The 11,849-nt window shown below is 44.2% G+C and overlaps 1 protein-coding gene across 1 annotated transcript; it reads left to right on the top strand.

Annotated features, from left to right (window-relative positions):
* Nucleotides 1-997: 997 nt before the first annotated feature.
* POLR3F (RNA polymerase III subunit F) lies at nucleotides 998-7,887 on the top strand. The gene is made up of 9 exons (XM_054290361.1): nucleotides 998-1,072; nucleotides 1,489-1,606; nucleotides 2,467-2,534; nucleotides 2,682-2,749; nucleotides 3,009-3,121; nucleotides 3,618-3,761; nucleotides 5,634-5,741; nucleotides 6,460-6,651; nucleotides 7,189-7,887. Exons 1-9 carry the CDS (start codon nucleotides 1,017-1,019, stop codon nucleotides 7,264-7,266), a joined length of 945 nt encoding a protein of 314 aa, XP_054146336.1. The 5' UTR covers nucleotides 998-1,016; the 3' UTR covers nucleotides 7,267-7,887.
* The last annotated feature ends 3,962 nt before the right edge of the window (nucleotides 7,888-11,849 follow it).

Consider the following 11,849-nt stretch of genomic DNA (forward strand, 5'->3'; position numbering starts at 1 on the left):
CGACTCACTTGTGGCTTTTTCCAAATTTATATTTGATTGTTTAATAAATTTCCTTAATTATTAAATTGGAGTATTCATTTATAACAAGTTATTAGGTTAAAAAGGAAAATAATCTAGGTGTCAGTTCTTAACTGGATGGTTTAGTTTTAAAAGACCTTGTAACAAGAGATAGGATTTTTCATGAAACATGTCTGTGACAAACTTTCCTTAGGATTTTTTCTCCTGAGAATCTGAGAGGCCTCAGGAACAAAATGTAAACATTGATTATCTGCTGCTGTGGAATGCTACAGGTGCATCTGTGATTGGTCTCAGGTGGTTGTTTGTAATTAATGCCCAATCACAGCCCAGCTGTGTCTCTCTCTGGCCAGTCACAGGATTTTGTTATTCATTCTATTCTTTCCCTTTCCTTGCTAGCCTTCTGATGAAATCCTTTAGTATAGTTTTAATATAATATATATCATAAAATAATAAACCAGCCTTCTAAACATGGAGTCAGATCCTCATCTCTTCCCTCATCTTGGGACCCCTGTTATCATCTCTACAATAATTGGCCATTTTGTGCCTTCTAATAAAAAGCTGCCAAACTCACAGTTAAGAGACTTTTACTGATAAGAAATAATAAACACCTGAGTCCGAACACCAATTGCTGTCTCAAGTGCCTTCATTCCAAACCCAAAAAAATAACAACTAACACCCCATAGGCTCCCTCCGGCCTTTTGGGATCGCATCCCTGGAACGGGAACGGCCCTGCCGGCATCTCTGTCCGCTTCAGGGCGCGGCCCCCACACTCTCTCCGCTCCATCGCAGCTCTCCAGCCCCTGCTCACCCGCTGGATCCCTCTGGATCCCTCTGGATCCCGGTCAATCCCTCTGGATCCCGTCCGATCCCGCCGCTCCCGCTCCGTTTCCAAGGACGCCGCTCCCGCCCCGCATTGGCCGTTGCTACGCAACCGACACCGCCCGTCCCCGCCGTCGCGCGTCTCTGACGTCATCTCTCCGCGCCGGGCCAGCCGCGCCATGGCGGAGGTGAAGGTGAAGCCGGAGGTGCCGGATCCCATGGACATCGAGAGCAGGTGCTGCGGGCGCCCGCAGGCGGGCATGGGGTGGCTGTGTGGAGGCCACGAAGGGTTCTGGGGCCGGGGGCAGCAGGCGTGGCGGGGCCTCGCCGTTCAAGGCCTGAACGGGAGGGGGTTGTTCGACGCCCCAGTGTTAATGAGGAAAATGATGCTGAAGGAGAGGGTGCTTGGGGACACGGAGAGTTTCGTGCTTAGAGGGCACTGAGGGTTGGGTCAGGTCACTTTCGGCTGTCCCGGAGTTTTTCTGGTCTTGGAAAGGGAAATGGACAGGGAGTTGGTGCTGAGCTGCCTAAAGAAGCAATTGATGGATGCTTTTCCCCCGAGTTCCTCCTGTCGCTCTCTCCCATCCTGACTCCAGTGCCGTTTGGATGGAGCAGAACACGAGTTTTAAAGTTGCTTCTCTCCTCCTGCAGGATCCTTGAGCTGTGCCACCAGTTCCCCCATGGCATCACGGACCAGGTGATCCAGAATGACATGCCTCACATGGAAGCCCAGCAGAGAGCTGTGGCCATCAACAGGCTGCTCTCCATGGTAGGGACAGCCCACCTTCCTCATCCTCCTCAGCACATTCCTAACCACAAGGCTCATTAGGGATGGGGAGTTAATTAGCTGTAGAGAAAAGGGGGGATGTGAGCCCTTCTCTCATAGGTGGGGGTGTTCTCTGAACCCCCCATGAAATCCCAAGCTTGTGGATTGCTCTGAAGGCACACAGGAACCTGCCAAACCTGTAAGAACCAAGGCTGTAACTGCAGGAAAGGATCAGCTGGCAATGAGAGAGTGAATTTTCATTAATTCTGTTATACACACTTACATCCTTAGGCTTGTCAAGTTGCTTTCCTCTTCAAAATAAGAAATAAGGACTTTGCCTGACCACAAGCATGCACAGCAGAACAATCTCTTTGCCAGTAATTTGCTTCTAAAAATCACTGCCCATCAAAGTTGGCAGCTTTCCAGTGATTGCCACTTAGTAAAAAGCAGAATTTTGTTGCTGGAACTTGGAATTGTTCCAGAGCTCCACTATGATTTCTGGGTTTCTGTGCAAATGGGTGCTTTGGTGGAAAGTGAGAGCAAAGTGAACCAGAACCCTGACAAGGATGTCCCTTGTCAGCCATGGGAAAGTCAGGAGAAATAATAGGAATTGTGTAGATGTTGTGGGAAGGGTCAGGAACTGTTTGTTATTTCTGACAGCTGATGATAAGGGGAAATTTGTAAGGGGAAAACAAAATATCCTCAAGGCTGTTGTTATTTCCAGTGGTTAGAAACATTATTTTTCCTTTTTTCTTTATTTAGTTGACATTAAACAAGGTTTTTATTTTAGAATTTCAGAATATTCCTCTAAAACACCTGAAACAAGCTGTTTGAAGAAAAGTAAATGTGTCCATCTCTCCTAGGGGCAGCTGGACCTTCTGAGGAGCAGTGCAGGTCTCCTGTACAGGATCAAAGATTCCCAAAATGCAAGGTAAGCCTGTGACTGCTGGGGAGGTGTGTTGGGAACACAATTCTTGTTTAAAACAAATCAAACTTCAATTCTTGTTTAAAACAAATCCAACTTCTTTCAAATTTTGGACCTTTTAAAAAAATCCTGCTGTCTGTCTTGTTTTGACAGTAAAATGAAAGGTTCTGACAATCAAGAGAAGCTGGTTTACCAAATCATAGAGGATGCAGGCAACAAAGGTACTTTAAATTATCATTGTGAATGGCACTGTTTGCTAACTGTCCAAAGTCACAAATGCTTGCCCAGACAATAAAAATATAAAATCTAATGCCCCATACCTGCTTGCTTTCCCCCAATCCCTTCTGTCCATTCCTTCCCTTTTGCTGGGAGTGGCAGGGAAGCAACCCAAGCAGTGTTCTGATGTGACTTTTGGTTGGTGTGCATGGAAACAAATGGTTTCTTCTATTTATTTCTGTTCACTTCTCTGTTTTTGAACAGGTATTTGGAGCAGGGACATTAGGTACAAAAGCAATCTGCCTTTAACAGAGATCAACAAGATACTGAAAAACTTGGAAAGCAAGAAATTAATCAAAGCAGTTAAATCTGTGGCAGTGAGTATTTTGTGACATTTTTAAACAATTTCAAACATCTGCTGCATGGTTTGAATGCTTTTAACAGGGGCCTGGGGGCAGAGAAAGCTGGAGGCAAAATGAGTTTTCTCTCTTTGACTGTGCACCAGTGTTTGACTTTGCCTTTCAGTGTTCAGGTTTGAGGTGCAAGAGATCAGCTGAGGTCCACAGGTCAGCTTCTTGCTGTCTGTCTGCAGTTACCTGGTTCTCACTGGGTCTGCTAAAGCAGGTGGGGGTAGAGAAGTTGGACACAGCAAAGCAGTAGCTTTTTTGTGTTCATGTGAAAGATGCTGGCTTCATCTGGTCTGTTATAAAATTATTAGCAATCGAAATGGGTTGATCTTCTCTTTATCTCCGAGGGTCAAACTGGAGTCAGGTATAAGAGTAATAAGATTCTTTTGCAGATTATCTGTTTACATGTCCCTTCCTTGTGAAGGAGGGGAAATGTTGTTGAGAGCTGAACCTTTCCCTCCCCCAGGCATCCAAGAAGAAGGTGTACATGCTGTACAACCTGCAGCCCGACCGCTCCGTCACTGGAGGGGCCTGGTACAGTGACCAGGACTTCGAGTCTGAGTTTGTGGAGGTGTTAAATCAACAGTGCTTTAAGTTTCTGCAGAGCAAGGTGAGTGCCAAAGTCACCTGCCAGGTGCCAGGCAAGGCTTAGGTTTTCCATAAGTGTTGGCCATTACTGCAGCTAGATGCACAAATCCATACTGGAGTATTATTTTTGTCACAGTAGGTGTGATGGTGTTGTATTTAAGGATGGATACTTTTACACCCTGGACAAGGAGGGAAGACTTTTATCCCCAAGGTCCAATGACAAATTGTCCTAGGTGACCCAAAATTGTGTATTCCTAAGACCCAGCAACCTGGGAATTGTGTGTTTTATCCTGGAAGAGGGGTGCAGGATCCCTTTAAAACCAGAAATGGATATGAAGGAAATGCCTTTGTTCTCCCAGGGTGCCTGAGGGGATTGCCTGGGCCAGGTCTTCAAGTCATACCCGATGTGAAAAATGTCAATCACTTGTTTTTAAAATATTAAGAGTTTTATAGTAATAAAATGGTTAGAAAAATAGTGATATAATTAGAGTAATAATAATTTGGATAACTAGGATTTAGGACAATATGAGACAACAGAAACAAAGAGTTATGGACAGTCTGGGTACCTCTTTCTGGGCAAAATAAGCCTGGAAAAGGACAAATGTTAACAGAGGATTAACCCTTAAAAGCAACAGCCTGTTGCATATTCACACACCTCATCCATGATGCATAAATTCCATCCAAACACAGGATTCTGTCTGGTCAGTGTCAGCTTCTTCCTCTGAATCCTGACAGCACCTTAAGGGAGGCAGGAAGAAGTTCATTTCTTCTGATAATGGAGCAATAAATTCTCTTTCTCTGACAGATTTAGGTGTCCTGTGGCTGCTATCTCAGTGCGAGTCCTCTCTTTAAAAAAAGTATCGTACATAGCATAGTTTCTATTTTAACATTATGTTATAACCTAAAACTATATTTAACACACTACTTGAGAAAATTAATACAGCCTAACTTTCTAAGATACCACATATAATATTCATTTTAATATTTGTGAAAAGCCAATCATAAAATACACATTTTTCACACCCAAAAAGCTGCATTTTGCAGTCCAGACCTGCTTCAGAGGGAATTTTGCAATACCTTTTCCAGCTGAGGAGGAGTCAGAGGCTCTCTCCACAATTTTGCAGCTGCCTGCTGTTTGTTTGTCGAGGAGAGGGGCAGACCTGCAACTTGCTGGGAAGTTTTTTCCAGCGTTTTTGGCAGCATTGGAGCCTTTTGGCCAGAAATTATTTGTCCAGATTTTGTTTTGTCCCTGTCCCCCTCTGATTGTTTTTTGTGGAGCTCTGGAACCATGGAGTCTGTTATCTTTTATTTGATATTTTTTCACTTCTGACTTCTCCCATTTTGTCTCTTATTGGTGGAAGGAGATGATTCATTTTGGACTCTCCACCCCATATAATTGTCTTAAACTAAGACACAAACCAGGCAGCAAAGACCACAGGACCAAAACATCTAGGAAAAGTCACTGTGGTTTCTGCAGAACATCTCATTTCTGAGGGGGTGTAAGGCATCAGTCAGTCAGGTAGCTCTGCCTAGAACCTAGTCCCTGGTTCATTAAATATGTCTGCAGATTCTAGCATTTGTCTATTCCATTACAATATATTTTTAATTGGCTCTAGGTACAGCAGAAACTTGTTTTTTTTTTTTTTGTCAACAAAATGCCAAATGTTGGTTCATATTAATCTGAACTACAGTGTAAATTTTATGTCATTTATTATAAAATTATATTTGATTGTGCACTGCATTGTCTCACACACACCAGTTTAAGTGCTTTTAAATGCTAAACATGTCCCAGAAATGGAAAACAAGTTTTGTTTTTGAGTCTGCCTGAAACTGAACCACAAAGGAGGTTCATGGCAGTGGGTGCTGACTCTGACCAACCTTTGCTTTTTCTCAGGCAGAGGCAGCTCGAGACAGCAAGCAGAACCCCATGATACAGAGGAACAGCTCGTTTGCCTCCTCCCATGAGGTGTGGAAATACATCTGTGAGCTGGGCATCAGTAAGGTCAGAACAGATTCATCTCACTGCTGTTCAAATTGTCAGTGCATGATGAGCTCTAGGAGCTGGCTGCTGCAAACTTGCTGCAGGTCTCATAAATGTCTTTGCACCCCACAGCTTGTGTAATGGGGGTGAGCTTTGTGGCTTCATTGCTTTTTGGGGAGGGTCACTGGTACTGCCTGGCATACCAGGATAGCTTGTGGGTTTTCAAAAATGTGTTTTTGAAAACATGGGTTTTCAGAAATATGTAAAAGAATTAGCATTCACATCCTTGTTAACTGTCTCAGCTGGTTTAGATTTTATCATTTCTCTTAAGTTTACATATGCACTTCAAGGAATTTTAGGGGATGGAAAAATACCTTATCATTACTGGTCACCATCAACAAGTATAGCTTTAGCAGTCTTGTCTTTTTCTTCTTTCACAATTGTTTTCCTGCAAAACTGGGACTGTATTGTGCTAGGCTGATGGAGGCATCTCAGGTACACAGGGAAGTTCTTCTTGGTAAGACCAAGGCTAGTGCAAGTCAGAAATGCTCAGGAGGTAGGAGGTATTAGAATTCCTTTTCTTTTCGCACTGCAAAACTCCATAAAGTTCCCAGTGGGACTGGTGCCTTTTTCTGAAGTTAGAACTCTGTGGATTTGTTACTCATGGTGTTTGCTCCTTTCCTCCTTGCAGGACTGGCACACATCTTTCCTAACATGTATTTTACAAATTGTTTCTTAGGTAGAGTTGTCCATGGAAGACATTGAGACCATTTTGAACACTCTGATCTATGATGGCAAAGTGGAGATGACCATCATTGCTGCCAAGGAGGGGACAGTGGGCAGCGTGGATGGGCAGATGAGGCTGTACAGAGCTGTCAGTCCTCTCATCCAGCCCACTGGATTGGTCAGGACACCCTGTGGACTCTGCCCTGTGAGTAATTAATGCTGTGTATCATTAGTGGTGCATGCAGCTCTTGAACACAGGCCTGCAGATGGCACAGGGCAAGCTCAGGGCTGAGCCAGCTGTGCTTCAAAGCTGCCTGTGAGGAACAGGTTCTGGTTTTGGTCTGAACACCTGCTCTGCCAGGTGTTCCCCACTCCCAGCCTGTCTCTTTACTGGACTCTATATGAAGATGTTGTCAAGTGTAGCCTGTTCCAAATCATGTTATTATATTTCTGATCCCAGGTTTGCCTGTGTTTTTACCAAGCTAAATTATTTCTGTCTAGCTTTTGGTCTCTCCTCCCTGGTCTCCTTTACCTCCCTGTAGGTAAAACCTGCCAACATGTCCCTTTGTGGTGGGATCTGTTTTTCTCTTCTCCTTCAGAGTTGCCATAAATCTTCCTAGGTTTTGGCCTCTGTTAGACTAATGCTGATCTACTGGGAAAAAGCAGAAAACATGTTACACACAGCAAGCACCATCTAACTGGAAGCAATTACTCTGCTGAGACACAGGGCTTTCTTTTGCAGGTTTTTGATGATTGTCATGAAGGTGGTGAGATTTCTCCATCAAACTGCATTTATATGACAGAATGGTTGGAGTTTTAAAGTGAAAGCAAACTGTAAACTGGATTCATTCTTCACAGCCAAAGTGACAAAGCACGTTGCTTTTTTTAAAAGCGGACTTCTAAATTTGTAAGCAACTTCAGGACATGGAGTGACAAAACAGCCATGTGGCAGTTGTGTGAGCTCTCCTGGGAGTGGACTGGAAGTGGAATTAGTGCTGAAGATCAAGGCTGAAGTGGAAATGTAGATCCATTCTTCAGTCAAAACTGGAGATGGTAACGAAGGTGGTTAATAAAGCAGATTTCTAAGCAACAGTTCAAAATAAAGTTCAAACAAGGTTGAGACATTTTAGTCTTAACATTTATCAGTCCCGCACAGCTGATCAGAAAAACTTCTAACAAGTGGTACCAAGAATGAGATCCCAAATTTTGCTTTCAGATTAATGCTACTGATGGATCCTTAAGTTCTAAAGCTGACACTTTTCTCCCATGATAGTTTCCATCTAATTGAAGACTATGAATCTGAGGTGGGAAAGATTCTGAATATGTCATATTCAGAATCTGAATATGTCAAACACTTACTGGTTCTTTATTTCATATATATTGTTCTTTATTATCTTTCTTACCTGCTTATTTATCATTAAATGCCTGATTTTTCTTATGTGCCTCTCTGCTTCATTTCCTGTATTGCTGCCTGCTCTATTTATTCCTTCATCATCCAATTTCTGGTGGTGGTTTCTGCAGCTGTGTCACATACCTGGATGTCTCCACTGAAATTTTGAGTAGAGGTGTTCTGGGAAGATATGTTCTCCACAAGAGAAAGGGTTCCTCTGGCTTGATGGTACAGAGAAAATTTTTATGGATTCCAGCATCCAGAGTTGCAGAGGGGTGGAATGGCACACTAGGAGGCAGGGTGGGGTGCACAGGGGCTGTGCACAGGCTGCCCCCCCTGCACCACTTGCTGCCTGTGCCTTCAGCTGCCTCTGGCCAGGCTGGGTCTCTCCACAATTACTCAGTATCTTCACAACAGTGTCCCAGCACTGGGGAGCCATCAGGGGGTCAACACAACACAGGGCTTGTTGCATATGGCTATTTTCAAATGTGCCTGGCTCAAAATAAGCCCTCTGGGCACTGTGTTGGGAGGGTAGTGGGAAAGCACCTCTGTGTCTGTTAGCAGCATCCTGGGTAACCTGACAGAGAGTTAACGTAGATTTTGGATCAGTTTTCCTCATAAAGGTAATAAGGGCTTTTACATCAGCATTTTCAATATTGTCCTGGAGTTTGCACTTTCTAAAAGCAGTCTGGATCACATATGAAAGTGTTCAAATCTTGCTTGATTTCCATTTCCCTTCTTACAGCATGGATGGAGGACAGAGGCTAATGAGGGTGCTGTACAAAGAATAAAGACCCTCCCATGGTTCCTGTCCCATGCAGGGAGGGTATGGATGCAGAGAGAAAGGCTCCTTGTGTGGGAGCAGTTAGGTGTGTACTGGAGCAAACAATGAGCACTGATAAGCTGGCAAGTCCATGGAGGGGCTGTGATTGTCCCAGTGAGGTGAGCACTGCCAGCAGGCTCTGCTTTTGCTGCAGTGTTGTCTCCAGGTGAAAGGGATGCATATCTACAGAGGCTGAAGGGCTCTGAGGAAAGAGATGTGGGGTGAAATGATTGGAGCTTTGTTCTTCCTCTGCCCCCTTTAACCACTCAGCACAGAGAAGCCAAGGGGAAAAGGCTGCTCTCTTCCCTGGAAGGAGCATTGGATCAGACATCCTTTATTCCACCCAAGGTAATTTCATTGAGGTGTGGGGCTGGGTTGTTTTTGTCTTCCTGTCTTCAAAGGGGACCTGACACAATGGGGTCCTGAGCCTGCTGCTGCAGAGATAACACCGTATTTGTGCTCCACTGCAGCTAGGAGATAACTTCCAGGGAAACAGCAAGGCTTTATCATGCAGGTATGTCACTTTATGCTCTGTAATCACATTCATTGGCAATAAGAAAAGGGAGAGAAAGCTTCTCCTCAGTGAACAGCTTTAGGAAGTAGAGAGATGGTTTATTAAGCTCTTTAAGTTTTGGCATTGGGTTTATCTGGCTTAGATGACCTTTGTGGTATCTGAAACTTCTTAGCATTGAAGCTGTAACAAGACTTCTCAGATCTGGGGAAAAGTGCCTATAAGGGAAAAGCAATTTCAATTTAGTTTCTTACAGATAGCAATCTGTCTATTTATATATGAATCAGAGGAGTGATCTTTCTGTCACTCTGGTTCTTCATGAACCTGGCTGATCTATCAGCCTGACATTCTTATCTGAAAAGGGAGTAAATGCTAAAAGGTAGCATGAATAGTGTCCTGAGTTTTGTCAATCTTCTCCTTGGCAAAGCTGTCCCTATTCCAAACTGGTATGAAATGGAATGTTTTCAGGAAGCTACTACAGTAGCTCTAGTACTCAATATGAAAACACTTATGTGTAGAAAGCTGAATTATCCCTTAAAACATGGATGACAAATAGGAAGCATGATCTACTCATTTATTTTCACAAACCTCATGCACGAGGTCAGAGCTCAGCTGCTGCAGGACCATGAGATCCCTCGTGAGCTGGAGAGAGCTCATCCTTGTTTTCATGAGCCCTGATCCTGCTGACAACTCTCTTTTGAGTGGCTTCCTCACTAGTAGTAGCCAGCTGGAGGGTGGGCACACCCAGATGCCACACGGGATCGAGTGCAAAAGTGTGCTTTAATTCCAAGACAAACACTGACCACGGTAGCTGGCTGCACTGAGAACTGACAGTGTGCAGCTGGCAGCTATTGCCTGGCATGTGCAGCCTTTACACTCCAAAGTTTAAAACATGAGGATGAATGGCAAACTTGAAGCTTTGGTAGTGAAAACATTTTCCCCGTGGCTGAGTGGCTGTTGAGTTTTTTCCTGGGTTTGATTTTTTGGCTGCGGGTTTTGTATTTTTACTCATATGGTAAGTGACACACTGGAGGTGTGATGGTAATTGTTGTTCCTCTGGTGCTGTTAGAGCACCATCTCCTGTCTCCTCCTGGGATGGCTCTAACAGGGAACAAGCTAGGTCTTAAGCCATACTGGTTTCTTTTTTGCCTCCACATGCAGAGAATCTTTCCCAGATTTTGGGAAGAAACTGTAGTGAGTGGAGTCTGGGTCTTCTATTGCTGCTAAACACTTGATGCTTTGAAAGAGAGTACAGACACCTCAAACAGAACTGTCCTCTGCCACACACAGAGCACCTTTCCCTCCTCTTGCTCTGCTTGGCTGGGACTTTCTGCCGTTTCACCTGTGAGAAATGCATGGCTGGGCCCTCCTCAGGCACACTTGAGCCCAGCTTAGCTTGCAGCCTGGAGGAGACTCAAAGAGATTTGACAAGCTCCACAGGTGGTGTCCAAGTTCTCGTTGGAAATATTCACTTCCCCCATGAGAAAGTTGGTCATTGCACTTTGCTCACTCTTCAGGAGGTCTTCTGGGAAATGGGGAGGACAGGAACCAGAGCTCAAAGCTCTCTTCTCTTTCAGCTGTTAAACACAAACCAAGTTTAGGCTTGTATAGGCAGCCTGTGGTGTTTTCCTTTCTCCCACTTTTTGAGCAAGCTTGTGCTTCTTTCAGGAAATGCTTTTGGGAAAGCTTTTTTTTTGGGTTATTTGTTCCACAGACAAAGGGCTTTAAGGTTGTGCCCCTCTTCCAAACTGCTTTGGTTTAACCCAGCAGACAGGTAAACACCACACAGGTGTTCCCTTACTTCCTCCCCAGTGGGATGGGAGAGACAATTGTAAAAAAAAAGTAAAGGTTGTAGATTCACATGAAGACAGTTTAACAGGGCAGAAAAGGAAGGGAAAATAATGGTAAGAGATTATATAAATCATGTGATGAACAATACAGTTGCTCCTCCTCCTGATCATTGCCCATGGAGGGCCAGAGCAGTAGGCTGGAAACCAGCAGCCAACTCTCCCCAGTTTTATTGTTCAGCATATGATAAGGAATAAGGAATATCCCTTGAGCCACTAGGGATCAGTTGTCCTGCCTTTGTCCCCTTCCAAATTATTGGGCAGCCCCAGCTTCCTAGCTGGCAGGAAGAACCTGAAAAATCCTTGACTTAGCATAAGAATTGCTCAGCAAGAACTAAATTATCAGGGTGTTACCAACATCTTCCTAATCCTAAATCAAAAAATGCAGCACTAAACCAGCTCTGAGGGAGGAAAATTAACTCTGAAAGTTGAAAGCAGGACACAAACTCAAAAGAGTTGCTCAATATTTTAGTGAATCTAATGTTTGCAGGGGGTGCACTGTGGCCTTGAAGCCCTGGGTCCTGGTAAGACACTTTGCTGTTGAGATGTGGCAGTGGGAGGAAGATGTAAACAAACAAACAACTTCAGAAGAGCAGATTTGCTTTGCCTCCTACTTGGAGAGCCAGTCCTGGGCTGGGAATGTTCATCCTACACCTGACAATGTTAGCAATACTAGTAGTTTGAATTTTACACACTTTAGCATGCACACAGGAATTTTTTTATTCCCACTGTATTTGGGATGCCAGGAAGCTGGGAAGGCAAATCTAATGTTCACCTCAGACAGCATTTCATTTTGCTTTGTTTTGGACCTGGAACTGTACTCTGCACATCC

This window comes from Melozone crissalis, unplaced genomic scaffold (genome assembly GCF_028551555.1).
Source record: "Melozone crissalis strain CALT ecotype California unplaced genomic scaffold, PUWL_Pcris_2 ptg000081l_1, whole genome shotgun sequence".
Lineage (NCBI taxonomy): Eukaryota > Metazoa > Chordata > Aves > Passeriformes > Passerellidae > Melozone > Melozone crissalis.